The 20,023-nt window shown below is 49.1% G+C and overlaps 1 protein-coding gene across 2 annotated transcripts in view; it reads left to right on the top strand.

The window, feature by feature from the left end:
• The window catches only part of CHD2 (chromodomain helicase DNA binding protein 2), a 2,197,496-nt gene that overhangs the window by 1,109,768 nt on the left and 1,067,705 nt on the right, over positions 1-20,023 (top strand). For both annotated transcript variants that reach the window (XM_078683153.1, XM_078683151.1), the window contains one exon: positions 8,448-8,596. In XM_078683153.1, the coding sequence (XP_078539279.1) occupies positions 8,448-8,596 (149 nt within the window). The remainder of the gene's footprint in view (positions 1-8,447; positions 8,597-20,023) is intronic.

Genomic DNA, 20,023 nt, shown 5'->3' with positions numbered 1-20,023 from the left:
AGGCTCAGGGCAAAGCAGAATCCGAGTTAGCATACAAAGTGCACCTGCAGCAGCATAGGGGAGACTGAGTGCTGGGTGTTGTTTTGGGCGTCGAGTGCCCTGTTGATTTCATTGGGGATTCTCCGGTTGCAACAAACACTGCAGGCTCGAGGCCGAAGATCTGCTGGAGGTGACCACTGGTTGGAGAGGTAAGTTGGGATGCCTGGGGATGCTGGGACAACATCGGTTGGACCACCTAAGGCTGTAGGACGTCTGGTGCAGGGGTGTCTTTAGGCGTCGGGTTTTCTTACCAGCTCCGGTCGTGGTCGAGGAGGATCCTCCATAAAGGGGATGTAGGCGTTGATAGGAGATTCGAGGCAGGTCAGGATCGCCAGGGAGATATCCTTGTGGTGTTAGGCCACTCAAACTCAGGACATCGGCGCCGGGTGCAGAGTGGTGCCGAATCGTGGATTTGGCCAGAGTCGGTGGGTGAGCAAATCCAGTGCTCACAGGAGACAAAGTCTTGGTTTGGAAGGCTGGGCAGGTCCTCCAGATTCTTGGGGGCTGCTGTCTGCAGGACACAGCGAGATTTCACTGGAGCAGGTTCGACGTGGGGACAGGCCGGTAGGGCTGGGGCCAAGTCAGTGGGCATCCTCCTCTTCTTAGTTCAGCACGACTTTTTCATTCCTTATTTTTCTGATCGGTTCTTGTCTGAGGAGGGAAGGTTAAGGGTTGCCCCAAAATACAAAATTTAGGGGTGTTACAGGTAGGTACAGGTCGGGTCCAATGGGTCCCTTCTTTGGGGTTGGTACACCCTCTATTATGCCACCCTCCAGTGGGCGGGGGGCATATGCTTCTCTCTGGTTGACTGGGTCCCCCCATCTGCAAGATGACGGGGACTGAGAGTTGTGCTTCACCTCGCCTCCACCACCTAAGGGGTTGGGTTGGCAAAGGTGGGCACACCTCCCTTCCTCACTTGGTTTTCCCACTGATTCTCCTGCCCAAAGTGGGGTTCAGAACCAGTGTGGGCCAGTTGCTGGAAGCAGCAAATGGCTGGGATAGCTCACAAAGGCGGCAAACCTTTGAAGCTTCTCCTTCGTGGACCCTGACCATCCTGGGGGAGGAGGCTTGGCACCTTGTCCCAGGATGTGAATTGTTTCAGACCCCTAAGAGCAGCAGGCTCTTGACCCAGGGATCCAGAAACATGTCTGGTGGTGGCAGCTGGCGAACAGCCACTCAGCCAGGACACTAGAGTTAGGTCGTTTTTCAGGGGGCATCTCTAAGATGCCCTCAGAGTGCTTTTTTCATTAAACCCCACAGTGGCATCAGTGTGGGTTTAATGTTCGGAGACGTTTGATACCAAACTTAAATAAGTACATTTATTTGCACAGTTAATTAAAACCAATGCCATACAATTACAAAATATGAATTAAAATAAAACACAATATAAAATGACATGTTTTTTTAGAACCAGCATGGCGTGGTCGTTGCTGTTCTGTTCATCCTGATTTTAAAATATGTTAACCTTTCATTTGTCACACTAGTGTTTAGACAATAGGCACAGTTTCTGTTTTAAAACAGGTTAAAATCAGATGTTTAAAATCAGATTTTTTTTTTGTATTAAGTCAGTTAAAGGATCGAGTCCGGGCATTTTTTTTCCACTGCCTTTAAAAAATTTACAAGGCTACAGCTCAGCTGAGGGTCCTGAGATGAAAAACAGGTGAGAACTGCGCTCCTTCGTGTGCATGTCCCATGTCGGATGAAGTGGTGCTTCAAAAAAAGTTTCCGCTCCTCTAGCATTGTCTCACAGGAGCATAGCAGATGAAGCATATCTTCTTGCGTGACACCACATAGCCGGCATAGCATGCCTGCTTTCTTTTTTTAGCCAGTGTGGAACATGCTGACTGCACGGCAGCAGACCTAGCCTGTACCTTAAGAAGGACATTTTGGTTTTTTTGGCGTAGCCCAGACCAAAATAGTGCTGGGGAGCTTTTGCCGAGTACGAGTTCAAAATCATTCAGGCGTGCGTTCTTTTTGAAAAATCTGCTTTATCTTGGACCCACGACTGTTGTTTAATCGACTTCTTTGCCAGTTTATTGAACGTTTTGTGGTCTGTGGAAGAAGCCCAGAGCTGTTCCAGCCCGGTGTTTACAAGACTTTTTGCTAAGTATTTAGCTGCTGGTGAGGTCGGAGATTGCTCTAACTCTCTCCACAGATATTCGTTCAATGTTCCTTCTGTGGATTTCCTCACTTTGTCCCATACGCAGATGTAGGCCCCCTGTCGTGCCAGGAGCTTTTGTTGGATGCCAAACTCCAGCCTGATCTGTGGTGGGGAGGTTAGCTTAGGAAGGCTAAAGATGATTCCATATCTTGTGATATGATTGTGCTGTCGAGTATTGTTGCGTCTCTGCCTCGTAGCACCTCGCTTCCGTAAGTTATTGTGGGCAGCAGTTTGGCACGGATAACTTGTACCAAAGGTGTTAGAGATGGGCCGGAGAGCTTGTTATTCAGTGTTTTTAAGGCAATTGCCAGTGCAAGTCCTTTGCCTCTGATGCTAGACCTTTGCACACTGAAACGACCGCCGTTATCAATCTTCACACCTAGATATTTATATGTCGACGTGTCTTTGATCAGTGTGAGAAGTTGGCCTGGTATTGACCATCTGAGCCGCCCTGATATTTTGCTTTTTGCACATCTGATTTTTGAGCTTTTACTGTGGGAGAGCCTCATATGCTGGGACTCACCCACAGTGAACGCATGATAAAATGGACTGCAAGTGGATTTCACCGGTGTCCTCCTTGTGAGATAAGGCTGCTGCGCTGCAGCCAGGGTAAGGGGCACCAGACTTGTTACTTGTGGACACGGGTGCACATCGGTGTGCACCCATGTATGGGTTGCATTGGGGAGATTCCTGTTGTGCGCAGCTCAGGAGCTGTTACACATAGAATGTTGTGGCAGGGATTATGCAGAGTTGGGTGGTGACGTGGAATGGACTTTATAATGTGAGGAGACACATGCAAGGGAAAGTCAGTGTGCTTAACTGTTTCGCTGTAGGAACATTCTGTAGTGTAGTTCCTATATTCCCAATAGGCTCTGCGCATTGGAATAATATATACTGTAGTTTAGACTAAGGACTACGGTCGACTAGGTCTCTATCGAATATATTCGACTTAATTGTGAGTGCCAGCTAGCTCAGAGGTCACTAGAAACTTTCTCGAATGAACAAGAAGGGATTAGTTTCTGACAACCGCATAAACATGACAACTTTGTTCCCCAAGAATAAGAAATGTATCTCTAGAGTCGGGGAAACAATAGATAGATATTTCACTCAGTCAATCGTGCAGGCTTTGTTTCACCAGAGGTGCAGAGAAATAGAGAGACGGGCGTTTTCAATAAAAGTATTTATTGAACAGTCTGCTTTCTCATGCAGAGGAAATGAACTGCTACAATCGTAATACTGGTTCTAAAGTATAATGCGTACAGTACGAAGAGTATTATAAAATAATACTGTAAAAGCATGTTATGGTTTTTAAGCCATATAAAATAACATGGAATACATACATTAATAAATAAAGACTAAAAGTACTCAGCTGGTGCTTCTAAAATACGCCTACCCCGGTGTACCTAACCTATGTTGAGTACAAGGGAAGAAGTAAGTGAGGTGTAGCTTAGTATCTAAAAGAGACACGTTAGTGATAGATTCCTTACCTTAGAATATCCCCAGGAGTCAGACTGGATCCAGAATTTTTTTGCGTAGCAGTACCCATGTGCGTCGGTAGGCGTAGTACGCGGCTCCACATCCGGCGTCGTGGGCGGCGTGATGATGTCGTCGGAGTACTTAGACGCCGCCTCTGCGCGCTGACGTCAGTTCTTTTTTCCACGCCAGCAACCACAGATCCGAAAAATGTGTCCCCTAGTCAATTTTTGACTAACTTTTTACGATCGCCCAAGTACAGGTTAAACAGTGTGGGGGCCAAAACGCAACCCAGCTTGAGGCCATTGTTGGTCTGTATGCGCCTTGACAGCAGTGAGCCGTCCCCCACCTTTATCTGTATCCAAGTCTCCGTGTGCAGATTTATTAACAAGTCCAACAATGGTTTTGAGATCCCCCAGCCGTTTAATTTTGACCATAGGAGATTCCGGTTGATGTTGTCGAAAGCCGCTTTATAGTCTATGTAGCAGAGGTGTAGGGGCACTTTTTTTGTCTCTGCCTTATCTATTAGAATGCCCATGGTTAGTATATTGGTCGTCGTGCCCACTGATTTAACAAAACCTGTCTGGTAAACCGTTATCAGAGCTTTCTTTGTGGCCCATGCCTGTAGTTCCTCCAGCAGAAGGCCTGCGAAGTACTTCGCCTCATTGTCAATTAGGGCCACTAGTCTGTAATTTTGAGGGAGAGTCATGTCCCCTGCTTTATATATTGGGGTAATGATAGAGCCCTTCCAGGAGCCTGGCAAGATGTTCGAGCTCCAGATTTACAAAAATGGGGTTCGAGAGCAGCTGCCCAATAACCCACATCTTATTTGAAGAGGGTTGGCGGGATCCCGTTTGGTCCCGGAGCTCCTTCGCTTCTGCCTTTTTTGATTTGGCGTTTGATGTTATGTTGCAGCATTGAGGAATTGTTTGGTTCATGACTGTCTTTAATGTTTGTGTACGATTGTATTAATTGCGCGTTGTCAGCTTTATAGTCTTTTGTGATGTTAAGGTCGGATTACTCCCGGTTGTTGGGTAAGTCTCGATTAAAGTGCTTACCAAGATAGAGTGCCCATGTTTCCTCTGTAATGTTGGAAGAAACCCCCATGTTTGCTGGACGTGCTAGAGAGTTAACGTTTTTCCAAAACCTTGCCCTGTCATTCTGTTTAATGTCTGAGTGGAGTTTTGCCCACAAGTTTTCCTCCATTGTTTTGTTTGTAGCTTTTTTAGTGAAGATTTCAGTGTCCGAAGGTGGTTTTGCTTTGCTTTTTCTTTAGGGTCCAGCTGTATTTCTCTCATTAAACGGTAAATCAAGTTTTTTTGTTTCCTTAATTTTTTCTCTGTGCTCTCGAGATAGATTGTCCATGTTGCTGAGCTTTGCATGTGCTTTGGGCTTCGTTGCATAATTCGACATGGTGGTTGTAAATTGTTCCCATTTTATGATTTCATTTGATCCCGTGCGCTCCGTAAAGTGATGTTGTGCCCTTTCTATTAAGATTTCGCCCATTGCTACCGAGTACTTTTTTTTTTTTAAATTAACCATATGGATAGACTCTTTTGGGGCATTTGATCGCTCGTGTATGGGTCTCGCAATGTCCAAAATAATTTCCTGAGGGCAATGGTCACTGTCAGTTTTTTTTCCTATCCGGAACTAGGTTGTATAATGAAAAAGAGGTAATGAGATAAAGGTATAATCTAGTATGCTGTTGGCTCTCGTTGAGTAGTAAGTTGGAGCTGGCGGCCTATCTCCCCCAGACCTACCGTTTAAGGCTCTGATATTGAAATGCTCCATTTCTTCAAGTATCTGCGCTCCCAATTTTGTTTGTTTAGCTGTTTGTAGCTTCCCTTGCGACGGTAGGTCCCAAGTTGTATTTTGAGCTAAGATTACCTCTTCTTGTGGAGTCCCCATGAGGTTGAGGTTGAAGTCCCCTGTAAGTACAATGTTAGATGTTGATCTTCCCGTGATACACTCCTCCAAGAAGATGTGTAGTTCCTTTGCTGCTTTTTTTTTCTCTTTGGGATGGATATAAGCGTTGATCAGAATGCATCAATACTGGCTTTGCCTGAACCTGGTGGTGCTAGGGCCAGTTTAACAGCAAGCGCAGCTGCCGAGGAAATCCCAATTTCTTCTGTCTTGAGAAAACTAGTAGTTGCTACGTATGTTGCTAGGCCACCCTTTAGGTGCCCGTACTTGGCTGTCCTTTTGGCACCTGTAAAGAAGTGTAGGTACCCCTGGAGGTGTGGAGGTTCAGCGAGCCATGTTTCCTGTAATGCCACTATGTCGAATGATCTTATGTAAGCTATAAATTCTAGATCTTGCATTTTAGTGGCTAAACCATTAATGTTTCAGGAGCATATGCACAATTGGTTTTGCATATGTACACATGGGTTCTGACCAATTTGTCAGTAGTTCTCACAATCCATCTTTGATCTTTCAGCTCAGTTGGAGCTGCCCTGTCTGCTCCTTTCCAGCAAGTAATTTCAATATGCTCGTTGCTGCCTGTTCCACATGGCCCTACCGCGCCTCTGAGAACCGAGGTTCTGGAGCTACCTGCGTTTTCGCTGGACTCCAGCTTTGCTCCTGGATATAGTATATCCGAGTATCCTGGTTTTATCGCAATGCCCCAGTTTTTAAATACCTCTGCTTCAGATAGAATTTTCTGCTGATGTTGATTGTTGATTTCAGGTCTGCGCATTCTATTGGTCTTGCTTTTGCCAAATGGGTGTCGATTTTGGTCGCCCTGCCTGGGGCTTGGTAGTTGGCGCGTTGATAGGATACAAAAATTTCGGGTTCTTTGTGTATCACCCAGGCGCACGGGCGGTGGGCGTTGCCTGTCAGATTTGCGGGTGCCGGTTTTGTTGTTATGCGGTCTTCCCGTATATGTTTTTGCACAGTTGCTTGGTTAATAGCGTATAGTTGACTGTCCGTCAGTCCTATGCCTTGACTTTCTGGTCTTTTTCCCATGCTGTCCAAAGTCAGGCCTTGTTTTTTGTTTTTCGTGGGATTGGGGCTGGGCTTCGTGTTGTTTTTTAACGCGTTTGACAGTCCAGAATCTGTAGGCGTTGTGCTGTTCCCAGATAATTGGGCAAATGCTAGTTGGCCGTATTGAGAATGGGCGTCTTGTTCATCTGATCTGGTGTTGGCTGGTTTTTCCAAGTGCTCGATTGTGTGACTTGTTTCATTGGAGATTTGATGTGAAGTTATTTCTTCCCCAAGTTGCGATTTTCTTTGCTCTTGAATGATAGATTGGCCAAAAAATATTGCCTAAATCCTTCGCGTTTTGAGCAGAGCTTATATTTCCTACCTTTGCGTTTTTTAGCTCGTCTCTGTTTCGCGTTTAATTTTAGATCGATGTTATCTTTGTCATTGTTGTCCATTAATGAAGGGCTCGTTGGTCCCATTTCATTGACTGCTATGCTTTTGGGTAGGTCATTCATTTTAAGTTGTCCTTGAGCGCCTGTGCCCGACAGTTCAATCTTTCTTACAGCTTCAGGGTCTTCACCAATTGTTCCTTTTTCAATGACCTCTGTTGGTGTAGAGAGAGCAATTTTGGTGTCTTTTGTTTTTAGATGACCCTGTCTGTCCATGCCCAGCTTGGAGTTTTGCTGAGCAGGTCTTTTGAGCTGTGTGCACAGGTCTGTCAGCAGTGTTGGGAGAGTGGCTAGCTTATCGATGATACGGCCGCATCCACACCCACTGCTGGTGATCATGTTTACGTCTTGAAGATTGTCCAATTTACTCTTGAGGAGCGTGTTTAGCGTACCCAGCTTCCCATCTATGGCAACCACAAACACGGCTAATGTGTCTAGTAACGTTAGTTGGGTGTCCATTTTCTCTGATTGGTAGTGCAAAGCTTCCACCAGGAGTTGTACTGTGTTTAGGAGGCTAGGCCAAACGCTTTCCTGCCCGGGATGTTTTGAAGTTTTTTCTTGACTTTCGGGTTGCCCCTTGCAGTTTTCTGCTCCTTCTGACATGCCTATTTCCGCTTGTTTTTCCTGAATGCCTTCAGTTCTCATGGACCGGATGTCTGGAGGCGTCCTACTTCTACTATGGTCTTGATACCAAACTTCCCAGTTTTCAGTAAAGTCATTATGGTGCGGTAGAGTTCGTAATGACAAACTCTCAGTACCATATGCTCTTAATGTCATTACTGCACTAACAATGTCTAAGAATTGGCTTAGGCACTGTAGGGGTACAAGGCTCATGAACCTGTACTCTCACCACTGGTATGGTGCACCCAGTTAGAGGGGTGGCTTACCTAATCCAGGGCAGTGGGTTGTGTGCCATGTCGACTCTTCACTTTGTTCTGCGCAACAACACGCAGCCTACATTGACAGTGTGTTTGTGTGCATGTACAGGGCCTCTAAGGGTGGCACTATAACTGATGCAGCCCTTGGAGGTTTTCCCTGGCTACAGTACCAATGGTACTATGTGCAAGGGACTTTCATGTGGCCAAAGAGTGTCAATTGGGTTTTGTATCAATGCAGTTTAGGGAAAGAACATAGGCCATGGGTACCTGGTTGGCAGGAACCCAGGGCACACTCAGTCAAAGTACAGCAACAGTTTGGAAAAAAGTGGGGCAACCATTAAAAAGAGGGCACTTCCTTACACCTACTTTGTATTTTTGTTATGGCTTTTAAACAATGGCTACTTTGTAGATGGCTTTATTTTTATCATGTATAATTCAGTGCCTTTTATGTATTAAAATTGCAAGCAATGTTTAAAGAGCCACCTAAAGGTCTTAAAATGGTTTCCTGATTTATCTATTTTGTAGGTAAACATATACCGTTTAGTTACAAAAGGGACTGTTGAAGAGGAGATAATTGAACGTGCCAAGAAGAAGATGGTTCTGGACCATCTTGTTATCCAGCGTATGGATACTACTGGCAGAACTGTACTCGATAACAATTCAGGCAGTTCCAAGTAAGTCTCTGCATTTGTAGGATGAGAGGTATTGCCTGACTTTATATGAACCAGTGAGATTCTTTAATCTTGGTAGTATGTTATAAATGCTTCTCACAGTACTCTTCGTTTAGGTTTCTAAATTCTCTCATTTCCACATTGCAATAGTCTAACTGACATACTTTACATTCTAGTGAAAGCACTTCATGCTCTATATGTTTGACCATTCTGCTGCTGTCAGTGTCTAAAGACTTGGCTTGAGTCTTGATACCTTGCTAAAAATGTGTGAAGAGGGGACATTACCCTGATCAAAATAGCGGCAAACACATACAAATGGAATACAGCTAGGAGGAACAAAGCTCATCATGCTTCGTCTTGGAGAGCTCCAGCACAGAGGAAGGACCTCTGTCTATCTACCTATGCTGCTAATTATTATCGACAAAGGAAGGAAAGCTTTTAAGGAACAAACTTCTTCCAGGTCCATGATACCAAGAAAACATTGTTAGATCTGGGGGTCTCTAGTTGGCAATGGTATTCACCTTTGTCCAAATAGGGAACCTTATCCGTCAGGATAAGGGGATTACACTCTTAAATAACCCCTGCTCACCCCCTTGGTAGCTTGGCACGAGCAGACAGGCTTATCTCAGAGGCAGTGTGTTAAGCATTTGTGAATATACACAGTAATACAGTGAAAACACTACAGATGGACACAACACAGGTTTTATAAAAATAAGTATTCTTTATATAGACTTAACACAAGACCACAAACGACAAATATCCACAATACTACACTTAAGATTGCTTTAAAGAAGATAAAAGGTACTTAGTTCAAGTTGATGATAAATGCGACAAAGTTCTCAACAAAGTACCTGAATGCGCACGCAAAGTAAACAAAAGGCTTGCAAAAGGGGAGATGCGTCGGTTCCGTGATCCGGGGAAATGATGTGTCGTGCCTCAGTGCTTGCGCAGAGTAGGGGATGTGTCGTGATCCTTACCGGTGCAGAGGTAATGCGTAGATTCTCGGCCTGCGGGGCCGTTGCGGTGTGCAAGATGGCGCCTTGATGCGATGCGATGATCCGGTTGCGATGCGAGAAGATGGCGCCCTTGATGCGACGATGCAATAACGCTACGATGATGATGCGTAGACGCCCTGGCAGTCTTGCGACGACTCTGTACTTTGGAGCTGTGACAGGCCCTGCGACAGGCTTCTCCGTTGATGCGATGGCGACTCTCTCGATGGCGTCCCGCTTCTCCGGTGATGCGACAGCAGGCAGCTTCGATTAACACACGCTTCCAGGGAGATGAGGCGAAGGCTCGCTTCTCCGACGATGCGACGATTTCAGCTGTGGCGGCGACACGATTCCTCTCGATGCGTCACGCTTTCAGCTCCCAGCAACACGCAAATGTCTATAGATAGAATTCCCACCAAGGAAATTCACAGGGGGAGCTGGAGATGAAGTATTTTGTCCCTGAGACTTCAGCAGGAGGCAAACACAGTTCAAGCCCTTGGAGAATATTCTGTAGATGATGAACGTCCTTAAAAAGTTCCTTCTCCTTTCCTTGGCAATGAAGCAACCACTGCAGGTCAACCCAGCAAACAGCACACTGGTAGAGGGGCAGTAAAACTCCTGCAGCTTCCTTGGTTCTTCTCCTTGGCAAAAGGTTTCTTGTTTCAGAAATGATCTAATTTATTGGGATCAGGGTCCCAATATATATACCCCAAAATCCTTTGTTCTCTGAAGGCAGAGAGACCTCTGCCTAGTCCAAACCAGTTCCTGAGCACTTTGTTTACATGACTCTCTTCTTCCTTTCACTGTGCAGGGCAGAGACATCATCCATCCAACAGGAGGTGGAGCCAGCACAGGGGAGGTACAGCTCTGGAGCACTTTGTTGACAAAATTCCTTCTCTCCTTTCACAGTGCAGGGCAGACACATCAGACAAGCCACAGGAGGTAGAGCCAGCATTGTAGAGGGAAGGCCCAGCCCTATTCAGGTCCCAGGTGCAACTCCTCTCTCCCATCTAGATGCAGATCTCTCTATTCACCACTGGGCTTCCCCAGCCTGTCTCCTGGAATCCCCCAGCCCTGTCACTCACAAACCCATACAAGGAATACACATCCTAACAGAGACAGGCCTGGATAGTTAGGCAAGAAAATACCTACTTTCTAAAAGTTGTATTTTCAAACGCAGAATATTAAAACCAACTTTACTTGAAGATGTATTTTATTATTCTGAGTTCAGGCATACTAAATCCGAATCTCTACCATGTTCCCTGAGTCAGTTAGGATTATAAGAATGTAATAATCTAACTGCCCATTCTAGCCTATGGAGAACAGGTAGCCTTGCAATAGTGAAACACGAAAATGGCTGTAATTCACTATTAGGACAGGCTACACACATCAGAGCATGTCCTACCTTATACTTACAATGCGCCCTGCCCGTGGGCCTACCATAGGGGTGTCTAATATGAAGCAAAGGGAAGGTTTAGGGACTGGCAAGTGGGTGCACTTGCCAAGTCGACATGGCAGTACTAGACTGCACACAGGCCTTGCAATGGCAGGCCTGAGACACACTTTACAAGCTGCCTCTGTGGGTGGCACAACCAGTGCTGGAAGTCCACCAGCAGAATTTGATTTACAAGCCCTGGGCATACATGATGCACTGTACTAGGGGCTGACAGGTAAATCAAATAACCCAATCATGGAATCACCAATTAGTACATCAATTTAACATAGGGAGCACTTGCACTGTGGCACAATGAATAGTAGTGGCACAGTGCCCAAAGCATATAACCAGCAAAAACGTATCAAAATGGAAGGGAGACTCACGCCAATGATGCCAGGTCTAACAAACATTCTACCCAGGACCCCACTCAAATCAGGGCTAAAACCTCAGTTGATTCCATCATCAAGGCAATGGCCTGGAAGAGAGCCAATGTTGTTCTTTACAGGACCCCCAGTAGAGGACACGGATGGTGAGGGTGAAAATGGAGAGGTCTGCTGCTGCAGCACAATGGCACAACTAACTCGCACTGCACCAGTAAAACAGGAGCCACCCTAGCGTTTATAGCCAAAATGTTCTTGAATTACATCTGCATGATGGTATCCTGGTCACCTTGCTCACCTTCACAAAACACTACTGCATTTATATACAGACAACTGAGAAGCACAGCCCGGACAGAAGTCCTAAGCCACATATTCACAAATTCACACTTGCTTAAACCCAGCTTCCCAAGTGGGGCGAATTCAGCTTTATAATCAGTGCACAGCATGTGAACCCAAAACAAAATTCACACTGCAAATCAAAAGATTACCTGTGAGAAGGTGATTCTGACTGTAGGAAGGTGGATACCTGACTATGGTTACCCCATATTTTTTGCCTTGTGTTTAGCTGGTTTTCGACTTAGCCTGGGGCCCTGATTAGCAGGGTCCCAGGCCAACTATCTGCTCTCACTGTAAAATGGACTCCATGTACTCTAGGTACATCTCCAATTGGATATTGGGTCACCTTATGAGCCCCTGTATAGTGTACCATAGGTACCCAGGGCATAGGTGCATCCAAGGCCTACCAGGGGCTGCAGCATGTATTATGCCACCCCTGGCTGACCACCTAAATTGACACAACTGGCTGATCACTCAGCTGGGGCAAGGTCGTGTAATCACCCCTTGCTTAGGTATAGTATCCCTATACCTACCTTATATATAGACACATAGTAACCTATACGTCACTCCTATGGCAGGCCTTAAAGTTAACCAGAGCCCCAGGATCACAAAATGGATGCTGCTGCCACAGACAGAAGTCTGACCTCCTGCTGCTGGGAGTCCTTCCAGTCAGGGAGGCGTGGACAATAGGTTTCTTGCCTGGGGAGGTGAGAGCACCACCCCAGACAGGACTTTGTGAATTCGGACAGGGAGGCTGAATGAAATGAGACACTGCCTGGGGCACACTAGGTGCTCCATGCATAGCCCAGTTCAAACCGGTTGCTGGGGCACTCCAGCCCCAGCTCTGGCGCGAAACTGGACAAAGGAAAGGGGGTGTAACCACCCCCCTCCCTGGTCCCACCCAAAGGAGGGACCTAGAAACCAAACCAGCCCCTTATAGTTGTATAAAGGTAGGAGCTGAACCCCAGGACTTTAGATTTATCCTGATATCGACTTGAAACGAACTTCTGGACCCTTCGACATTCGCCTGAGCTGAAGACTGAAGAATCTCCCTTGTGGCCAAGGAGTGACCACCCTGGGCAACTAGGCACCATCCAGCAACTCGACGGCTTGCTTTGTCCCAGTTCCCGCCGGAACCGGAGCACAGAGCCCGACAAGACCTCAACTCCCGGACCTCTCTGACCCCACTGCACGACTCCAGCACAGCTGAGCCCTGTGGAAGGTGTCGGAACCCGTGGAACCAGGTATCTTGGAAAGCCTGCAACTTGCTAACAGTGCAGCACCTGAGGCATCCTCGAAGCTGTGCACTGGGGACTGAGACACCCCGACACCGAGCTCCACCTGCACTGAAGACCAGCCCTCCACACTCCACGAGATCTGCGTGGGGCCCTTCTGCTTGTGTTCTGCTCGACGCGTTGTCCCGGTTGCTGGCCAGTTGGCTAGTAGCCCTGTGACGACGATCCTTTTGAAAATCCATCGCTGGTCTGGTTGCTCCAGACTGGCACCTGCTTCCCTGAAAAGGTGAAGTACCTCAGACCCTCCTGGTCTGCACCAGAAGCTCTTTGTGTATCCTGCGTGGGTTGCCTTTGCTTAGGCTTGTTGGCTCCAATCTTGAAGTCGACCCCTCCATCTGCGAGAACCTTCGTGGGACAGCTTCTCTCCAACGCCTGGTCATCCTCGAAGCCTCCTGGTCCGCGTGGCTGCAAAGACAAGCTTCACGACAGCACCTGATTGCTCATCGACGACGTCTGGTTCCTTCCTGGTTCCACCCGGTCACTGGCTAGTGACCCAGACTCTGTCCCCTCTGCTTTCAGGTATTTCTCAACTCCGATCCACCCTTGGATCCACCCGGACATCTTCCTCCTGGTCGCCTGCAGCATCTTCTTCCAAGGCTCCATAGGAAGCAACGAGAAAACCCAACACACTTTGACACCTATGCACCCGCAGCCCATGGGTGAGGTAACTCGAGTACTTCGGTGCTGCTGTAGGGATTGACTATCCTAGTGTCTAGTTTTGTTAGTTGTATCCTCCTAGTTAGACCGAAAGTGTCCTAAATCTTCGTTACTTACCTTTTTACGTTCCTATTGACTTTCTATTGACTCTCGCGTGAGTGTACTGACACTGCACGCGCCGCCTGTGGGCCTCCCACTCCTAACCTAAGGGTCAGATAGTGTAGCACCAGCGATTCTCTAGGCCCTAGGCCTTTCCTTTTCCCGAGTCGTGGTTCTTATACCACTTACTTAGTATATGGTTTTATGCGCCCCTAGGGCCTAACTGTAAATTGTGCTATTTAAAGTGTTTCTAAGAGTAACTTGTTATGTGCTTATGCTTCTGACCTCATTAAGAGTTCAGAGGAGTGTGTTAGTGAATAAATACAGATATATTTTATATATATCCTGTGTGGTGTCCTTTCATTTGGTATTCAAGGGGTTACATATGGTTAAACAGCTGGCTTTACACGCCCTCATGAGTCTTTTAGCCTAAGACTGTTCTGTCCACGCTACCTCTAGGATAGCTAGTCTATAAGGTTGACTTTACAACCATCACCATAAGGGTTGTTTGGACTGGTGCAAGGTGTTCACTAGAATAGTGATCATCATATACCAGGCCAACTTCTCACACTGACCATCTGAGCCGCCCTGATATTTTGCTTTTTGCACATCTGATTTTTGAGCTTTTACTGTGGGAGAGCCTCATATGCTGGGACTCACCCACAGTGAACGCATGATAAAATGGACTGCAAATGGATTTCACCGGTGTCCTCCTTGTAAGATAAGGCTGCTGCGCTGCAGCCAGGGTAAGGGGCACCAGACTTGTTACTTGTGGACACGGGTGCACATCTGTGTGCACCCATGTATGGGTTGCATTGGGGAGATTCCTGTTGTGCGCAGCTCAGGAGCTGTTACACATAGAATGTTGTGGCAGGGATTATGCAGAGTTGGGTGGTGACGTGGAATGGACTTTATAATGTGAGGAGACACATGCAAGGGAAAGTCAGTGTGCTTAACTGTTTCGCTGTAGGAACATTCTGTAGTGTAGTTCCTATATTCCCAATAGGCTCTGCGCATTGGAATAATATATACTGTAGTTTAGACTAAGGACTACGGTCGACTAGGTCTCTATCGAATATATTCGACTTAATTGTGAGTGCCAGCTAGCTCAGAGGTCACTAGAAACTTTCTCGAATGAACAAGAAGGGATTAGTTTCTGACAACCGCATAAACATGACAACTTTGTTTCCCAAGAATAAGAAATGTATCTCTAGAGTCGCGGAAACAATAGATAGATATTTCACTCAGTCAATCGTGCAGGCTTCGTTTCACCAGAGGTGCAGAGAAATAGAGAGACGGGCGTTTTCAATAAAAGTATTTATTGAACAGTCTGCTTTCTCATGCAGAGGAAATGAACTGCTACAATCATAATACCGGTTCAATCAATCAATCAATCAGGTCATTTATAGAGCGCACTACTCACCCGTAGGGTCTCAAGGCGCTGGGTTGGGGGGGGGGGGTGCCGTTACTGCTCGAACAGCCAGGTCTTGAGCTTCTTCCTGAAGGAGAGGTGGTCTTGGGTCAGGCGCAGGTCGGTTGGGAGTGAGTTCCAGGTCTTGGCGGCCAGGTAGGAGAAGGACCTTCCTCCTGTTGTTGCTCTTCGGATGCGGGGGACGGCGGCGAGGGCGTGGCTGGTTGATCTGAGGAGGCGCTTGGGAGTGTAGAAGTTGATCCGGTTGTTGAGGTAGCTCGGGCCTTGGTCGTGTAGGGCTTTGTGCGCGTGGGTGAGGAGACGGAAGGTGATTCTCTTGTTGACCGGGAGCCAATGCAGATCTCTCAGGTGTCCGTAGATGTGGCTGCGTCGGGGGATGTCGAGGATGAGTCTGGCCGAGGCGTTCTGGATCCGCTGGAGTCTCTTCTGGAGCTTGGCGGTGGTTCCGGCGTAGAGGGCGTTGCCGTAGTCCAGTCGGCTGGTGACGAGGGCCTGGGTGACCGTCTTCCTCGTCTCGGTGGGGATCCACCGGAAGATCTTACGTAGCATGCGCAGGATGTTGAAGCAAGACGAGGAGACGCCGTTTACTTGTCTGGTCATGGAGAGGGAGGAGTCCAGGATGAAGCCCAGGTTGCGTGCGTGGTCCGTCGGTTTGGGTGCGGTGCCCAGGGCGGGGGGCCACCAGGAGTCGTCCCAGGCGGAGGGCGAGGAGCCCAGGATGAGGACCTCCGTCTTGTCCGAGTTCAGTTTCAGGCGGCTGGTCGTCATCCATTCGGCTACCTCTCTCATCCCTTCGTGCAGGTTGGCTCTGGCGGTGGCGGGGTCGTTGGTCAGGGAGAGGATCAGCTGGGTGTCGTCGGCGTAGGAGATTATGTTGAGGTTGTGTTGGCGTGCGATGGCCGCGAGGGGGCTCATGTAGACGTTGAAGAGGGTGGGGCTCAGTGAGGATCCTTGAGGGACGCCGCAGATGACTTTGGTGGCCTCTGACTTGTACGGTGGTAGGCGGACTCTCTGTGTTCTTCCGTCGAGGAAGGAGGTGATCCATTCCAGTGCCTTGTCCTGGATTCCGATGTTGCCGAGGCGCTGTACTAGGGTGCGGTGGCAGACAGTGTCGAAAGCCGCGGAGAGGTCCAGGAGGATGAGGGCCGCTGTTTCTCCGTTGTCCATCAGAGTTCGTATGTCATCGGTGGCAGCGATGAGGGCGGTCTCGGTGCTGTGGTTCGCTCGGAAGCCAGACTGTGAGGGGTCGAGGGATCCATTCGTCTCGAGGAAGGCGGCCAGCTGTTTGTTGACGGTCTTCTCGATGACTTTGGCCGGGAACGGGAGGAGCGAGATGGGACGGTAGTTCTTGAGGTCGGTGGGGTCTGCTGTGGGTTTCTTGAGAAGAGCGCTGAGTTCGGCGTGCTTCCAGCTCTCAGGGAAGGTGGCGGTGTCGAAGGAGGTGTTGATGATGTCCCGCAGGTGGGGTGCGATGACAGCGTCGGCCTTGTTGAAGACGTGGTGAGGGCAGGGGTCAGTCGGAGATCCGGAATGGATGGAGTTCATTGTGCGGATGGTGTCTTCGGTGCTGATCGGAGTCCAGGTGCGGAGGGTGGTGGTGGGTGGCGTTGTTGCGGTTGTGGCTTGCGTTGGTTGGTTGCTGAAGCTGTTGTGTATGTCCGCGATCTTGTTGTGGAAGTAGGACGCGAGGGAGTTGCAGAGGTCTTGCGACGGGGTGATGTCATTGTTTCCGGCGTTGGGGTTGGAGAGCTCTTTCACGATGTTGAAGAGTTCCTTGCAGTTGTGTGCGTTGTTGTCCAGCCGGTCCTTGTATGTATTTTTCTTGGTGGCGCGGATCAATTGGTGGTGTTTCCGGGTGGCGAGCTTGAGGGTGGTCATGTTGTCCGTAGTTGGTTCCCTTCTCCAGACTTTCTCGAGGGCTCGACAGTTCTTCTTGGAGCTCTTGAGTTCGTCGGTGAACCATGGTGTTTTTCTGCTGCAGGGTCTGCTGGGCGGGGTTCTCAGAGGGGCGAGTTCGTCCGCGCCGTTGTTGATCCACTTCGTGAGGTTGTCGGCGGCCTGGCTGGGGTTCGCTGAGCTGGCGGGGGGGTGCTGGTTCAGGGAAGCGGTGAGCTGGTCGGCTGTGATCTTGTTCCAGCTTCTTCGGGCAACCTGTTGCTGGTGGTGGTGGATCGTCGTTCTTTTGAAGCTGAAGTGGACGCAGCTGTGGTCCGTCCAGTGGAGTCCTGTTGCGTGGCTGAAGGTGACGTCTTTGCTGGATGAGAAGACGGCGTCGAGTGTGTGTCCGGCGAGGTGGGTGGGGGTGGTCACCAGTTGCTTGAGTCCGAGGTTGGCGAGGTTGTCGAGCAGGCTGATGGTGTTGCGGTCGCTGTTGTTCTCCAGGTGGAAGTTGAGGTCCCCCAGGAGGATGTAGTCGGCGGAGGGGAGGGCATGCGGGCTGACGAAGTCGGCGATGTCCTCGCTGAATCGTGTGCGTGGACCCGGGGGTCGGTAGATCAGGGTGCCTCTGAGGGTGGTCTTCGGGTTGGTGTGGATCTGGAAGTGCAGGTGTTCAGCGGTGGTTAGGGTGTCGTCGGTGTTGGTCGTGATGCGGATGGTGTCTCTGTGGATGATGGCAATGCCTCCTCCCGTCAGGTTGGCGGTGCGGTCCCTCCGGATGATCTTGTAGCCCTCCGGGATGGCGATGGCGATGTCTGGGGCTGAGGAGGCGTTCATCCAGGTCTCGGTGAGGAAGGCAACGTCAGGGGCGGTGGTGTCGAGGAGGTTCCAGAGTTCTACGGCGTGTCTGTGGACGGAGCGGGTGTTGAGCAGGATGCACTTGAGGTGGGTGCTGCTGATGTTCGGCTTGGCGAGTGCTGGTGCAGGATGAGTCCGGATGCAGGTGAACTTGCAGGCGTGGCAGCTGAAGGGTCCGTGGGTGTGCTTCGGGGCGGCTCGATGACATCCTGGGATGCGGCCGGTGTTGAGTGCGATGAGATCGGCGGCGTTGTAGGTTCGTCGGGTCGGCTTCCGTCGGTGGGGGCCAGGGGTCCTGGCACTGGGCGCGGTCCAGGCGCAGACGGGCTTACCTTTGGCGCGCCTTCGGCGCACAATCGGCGCGCCCGCTGCGCGTCAACGCTGCGCGTTCGCACGGTCGCCATTTAAGGCGAAGTGCGCGGGTGGGCGGAGCAGCTGGGAGGCGGGAGCGGGGAGGGAACAGAAGAAAAAAGGGGCGGGGTCGGCGGTGGTGGCGGGAAGCGGGGGGCGGCGAGGAAGGCGGGAAACACGAAGGAGACGGGCAGAAACTACGAAATACAAGCACAAATGATGGTCAAAACAACACTTAACACGGGCAAAAACTATGAAGGTTCTAAAGTATAATGCGTACAGTACGAAGAGTATTATAAAATAATACTGTAAAAGCATGTTATGGTTTTTAAGCCATATAAAATAACATGGAATACATACATTAATAAATAAAGACTAAAAGTACTCAACTGGTGCTTCTAAAATATGCCTACCCCGGTGTACCTAACCTATGTCGAGTACAAGGGAAGAAGTAAGTGAGGTGTAGCTTAGTATCTAAAAGAGACTCGTTAGTGATAGATTCCTTACCTTAGAATATCCCCAGGCGTCAGACTGGATCCTGGGTTTTTTTTGCGTAGCAGTACCCATGCGCGTCGGTAGGCGTCGTCCGCGGCTCCGCATCCGGCGGCGTAATGATGTCGTCGGAGTACTTAGATGCCGCCTCTGCGCGCTGACGTCAGTTCTTTTTTCCACGCCAGCAACCACAGATCCGAAAAAGTTGTCCCCTAGTCAATGTTTGACTAACTTTTTACGATCCTTTTTGATCTACTTCGAAGTCTCTCGACTATGACGGTGCCGGTAGGGATGCCCGGGTTCAAGGCCTGCGCCGACTGATGTCGGTTACCGACCCCCATCGCCGGTGCCTGCTCTGTCTAGGCCTGGACCACAACGACAAGTCCTGCTCCGACTGCCGGGCCCTGACGTCTAAAGCTAGACGGGGAGCGGTTCCGTAAGCGACCCGAGCTTCGGCAGACCGCCCCACGCCGCTCAAGGTCCCGGTCCGAAAGGAGGTTGAAGGACCGGTCGCGGGGCCGGAGTCACCACAGTTCTGGGAGTCGCCATCGGTCTGAGGTACTGGGTTTTTCAGAACCGGTACCAAACCGGTAACCCAGCGGTGCCAGGGTACACCCAAAGACCTCGGGTTCTTTCCTGATTCAGACCACAGAAACTCAGTCTTCTAGGTGAAGTCAAGGATCGATTTTATTGGCTGCAACCAAGGTAACAAGCGTCCTAGAAGTACAACACACGGGATGTATATTCTCAGGAGACTGCTCAAATTTACAAAGCCAGGCTTCTCCTTTTATACAAAATATTAAGCTTCAGGCAAACATTCTTGGGTTTACAGTATACTATTCAAATTTTTTCAGTACAAAGGAAAAGCAGAGTCATGATGACATGTCCATATTTCAGTTCGTCCAGCCCACAACAAATCATCCGGCAAGGCCTAACATTTCATCAGATATCGGTGGACCCCCAATAAAAATGGGCACCTCCCCATCATAAAGCAAGTGGGAGAGAAAAGAGCAGGTGTGAGCAAGATTCGGCAGGGTGTGTGCGATGAAATGGGTTTTATGGCCTGTTGTGCCTTGATGCTATCTCATTCGGCCACTGGGAGAGGAACTGACCAAACAGGTTCGGCCTGGGGCAATGGTTTCAACCTGCCCAGGTCAGAGAAAAGTCAATTAAGGTGTACGTGTCCTTTGGAATCGAATTTAGCTGTATTATAAGCCTGTGTCAG

Source organism: Lissotriton helveticus, chromosome 3_1 (genome assembly GCF_964261635.1).
Source record: "Lissotriton helveticus chromosome 3_1, aLisHel1.1, whole genome shotgun sequence".
In the NCBI taxonomy this organism is placed as follows: Eukaryota; Metazoa; Chordata; class Amphibia; order Caudata; family Salamandridae; genus Lissotriton; species Lissotriton helveticus.
This window is presented reverse-complemented; position numbering and strand designations above follow the sequence as displayed.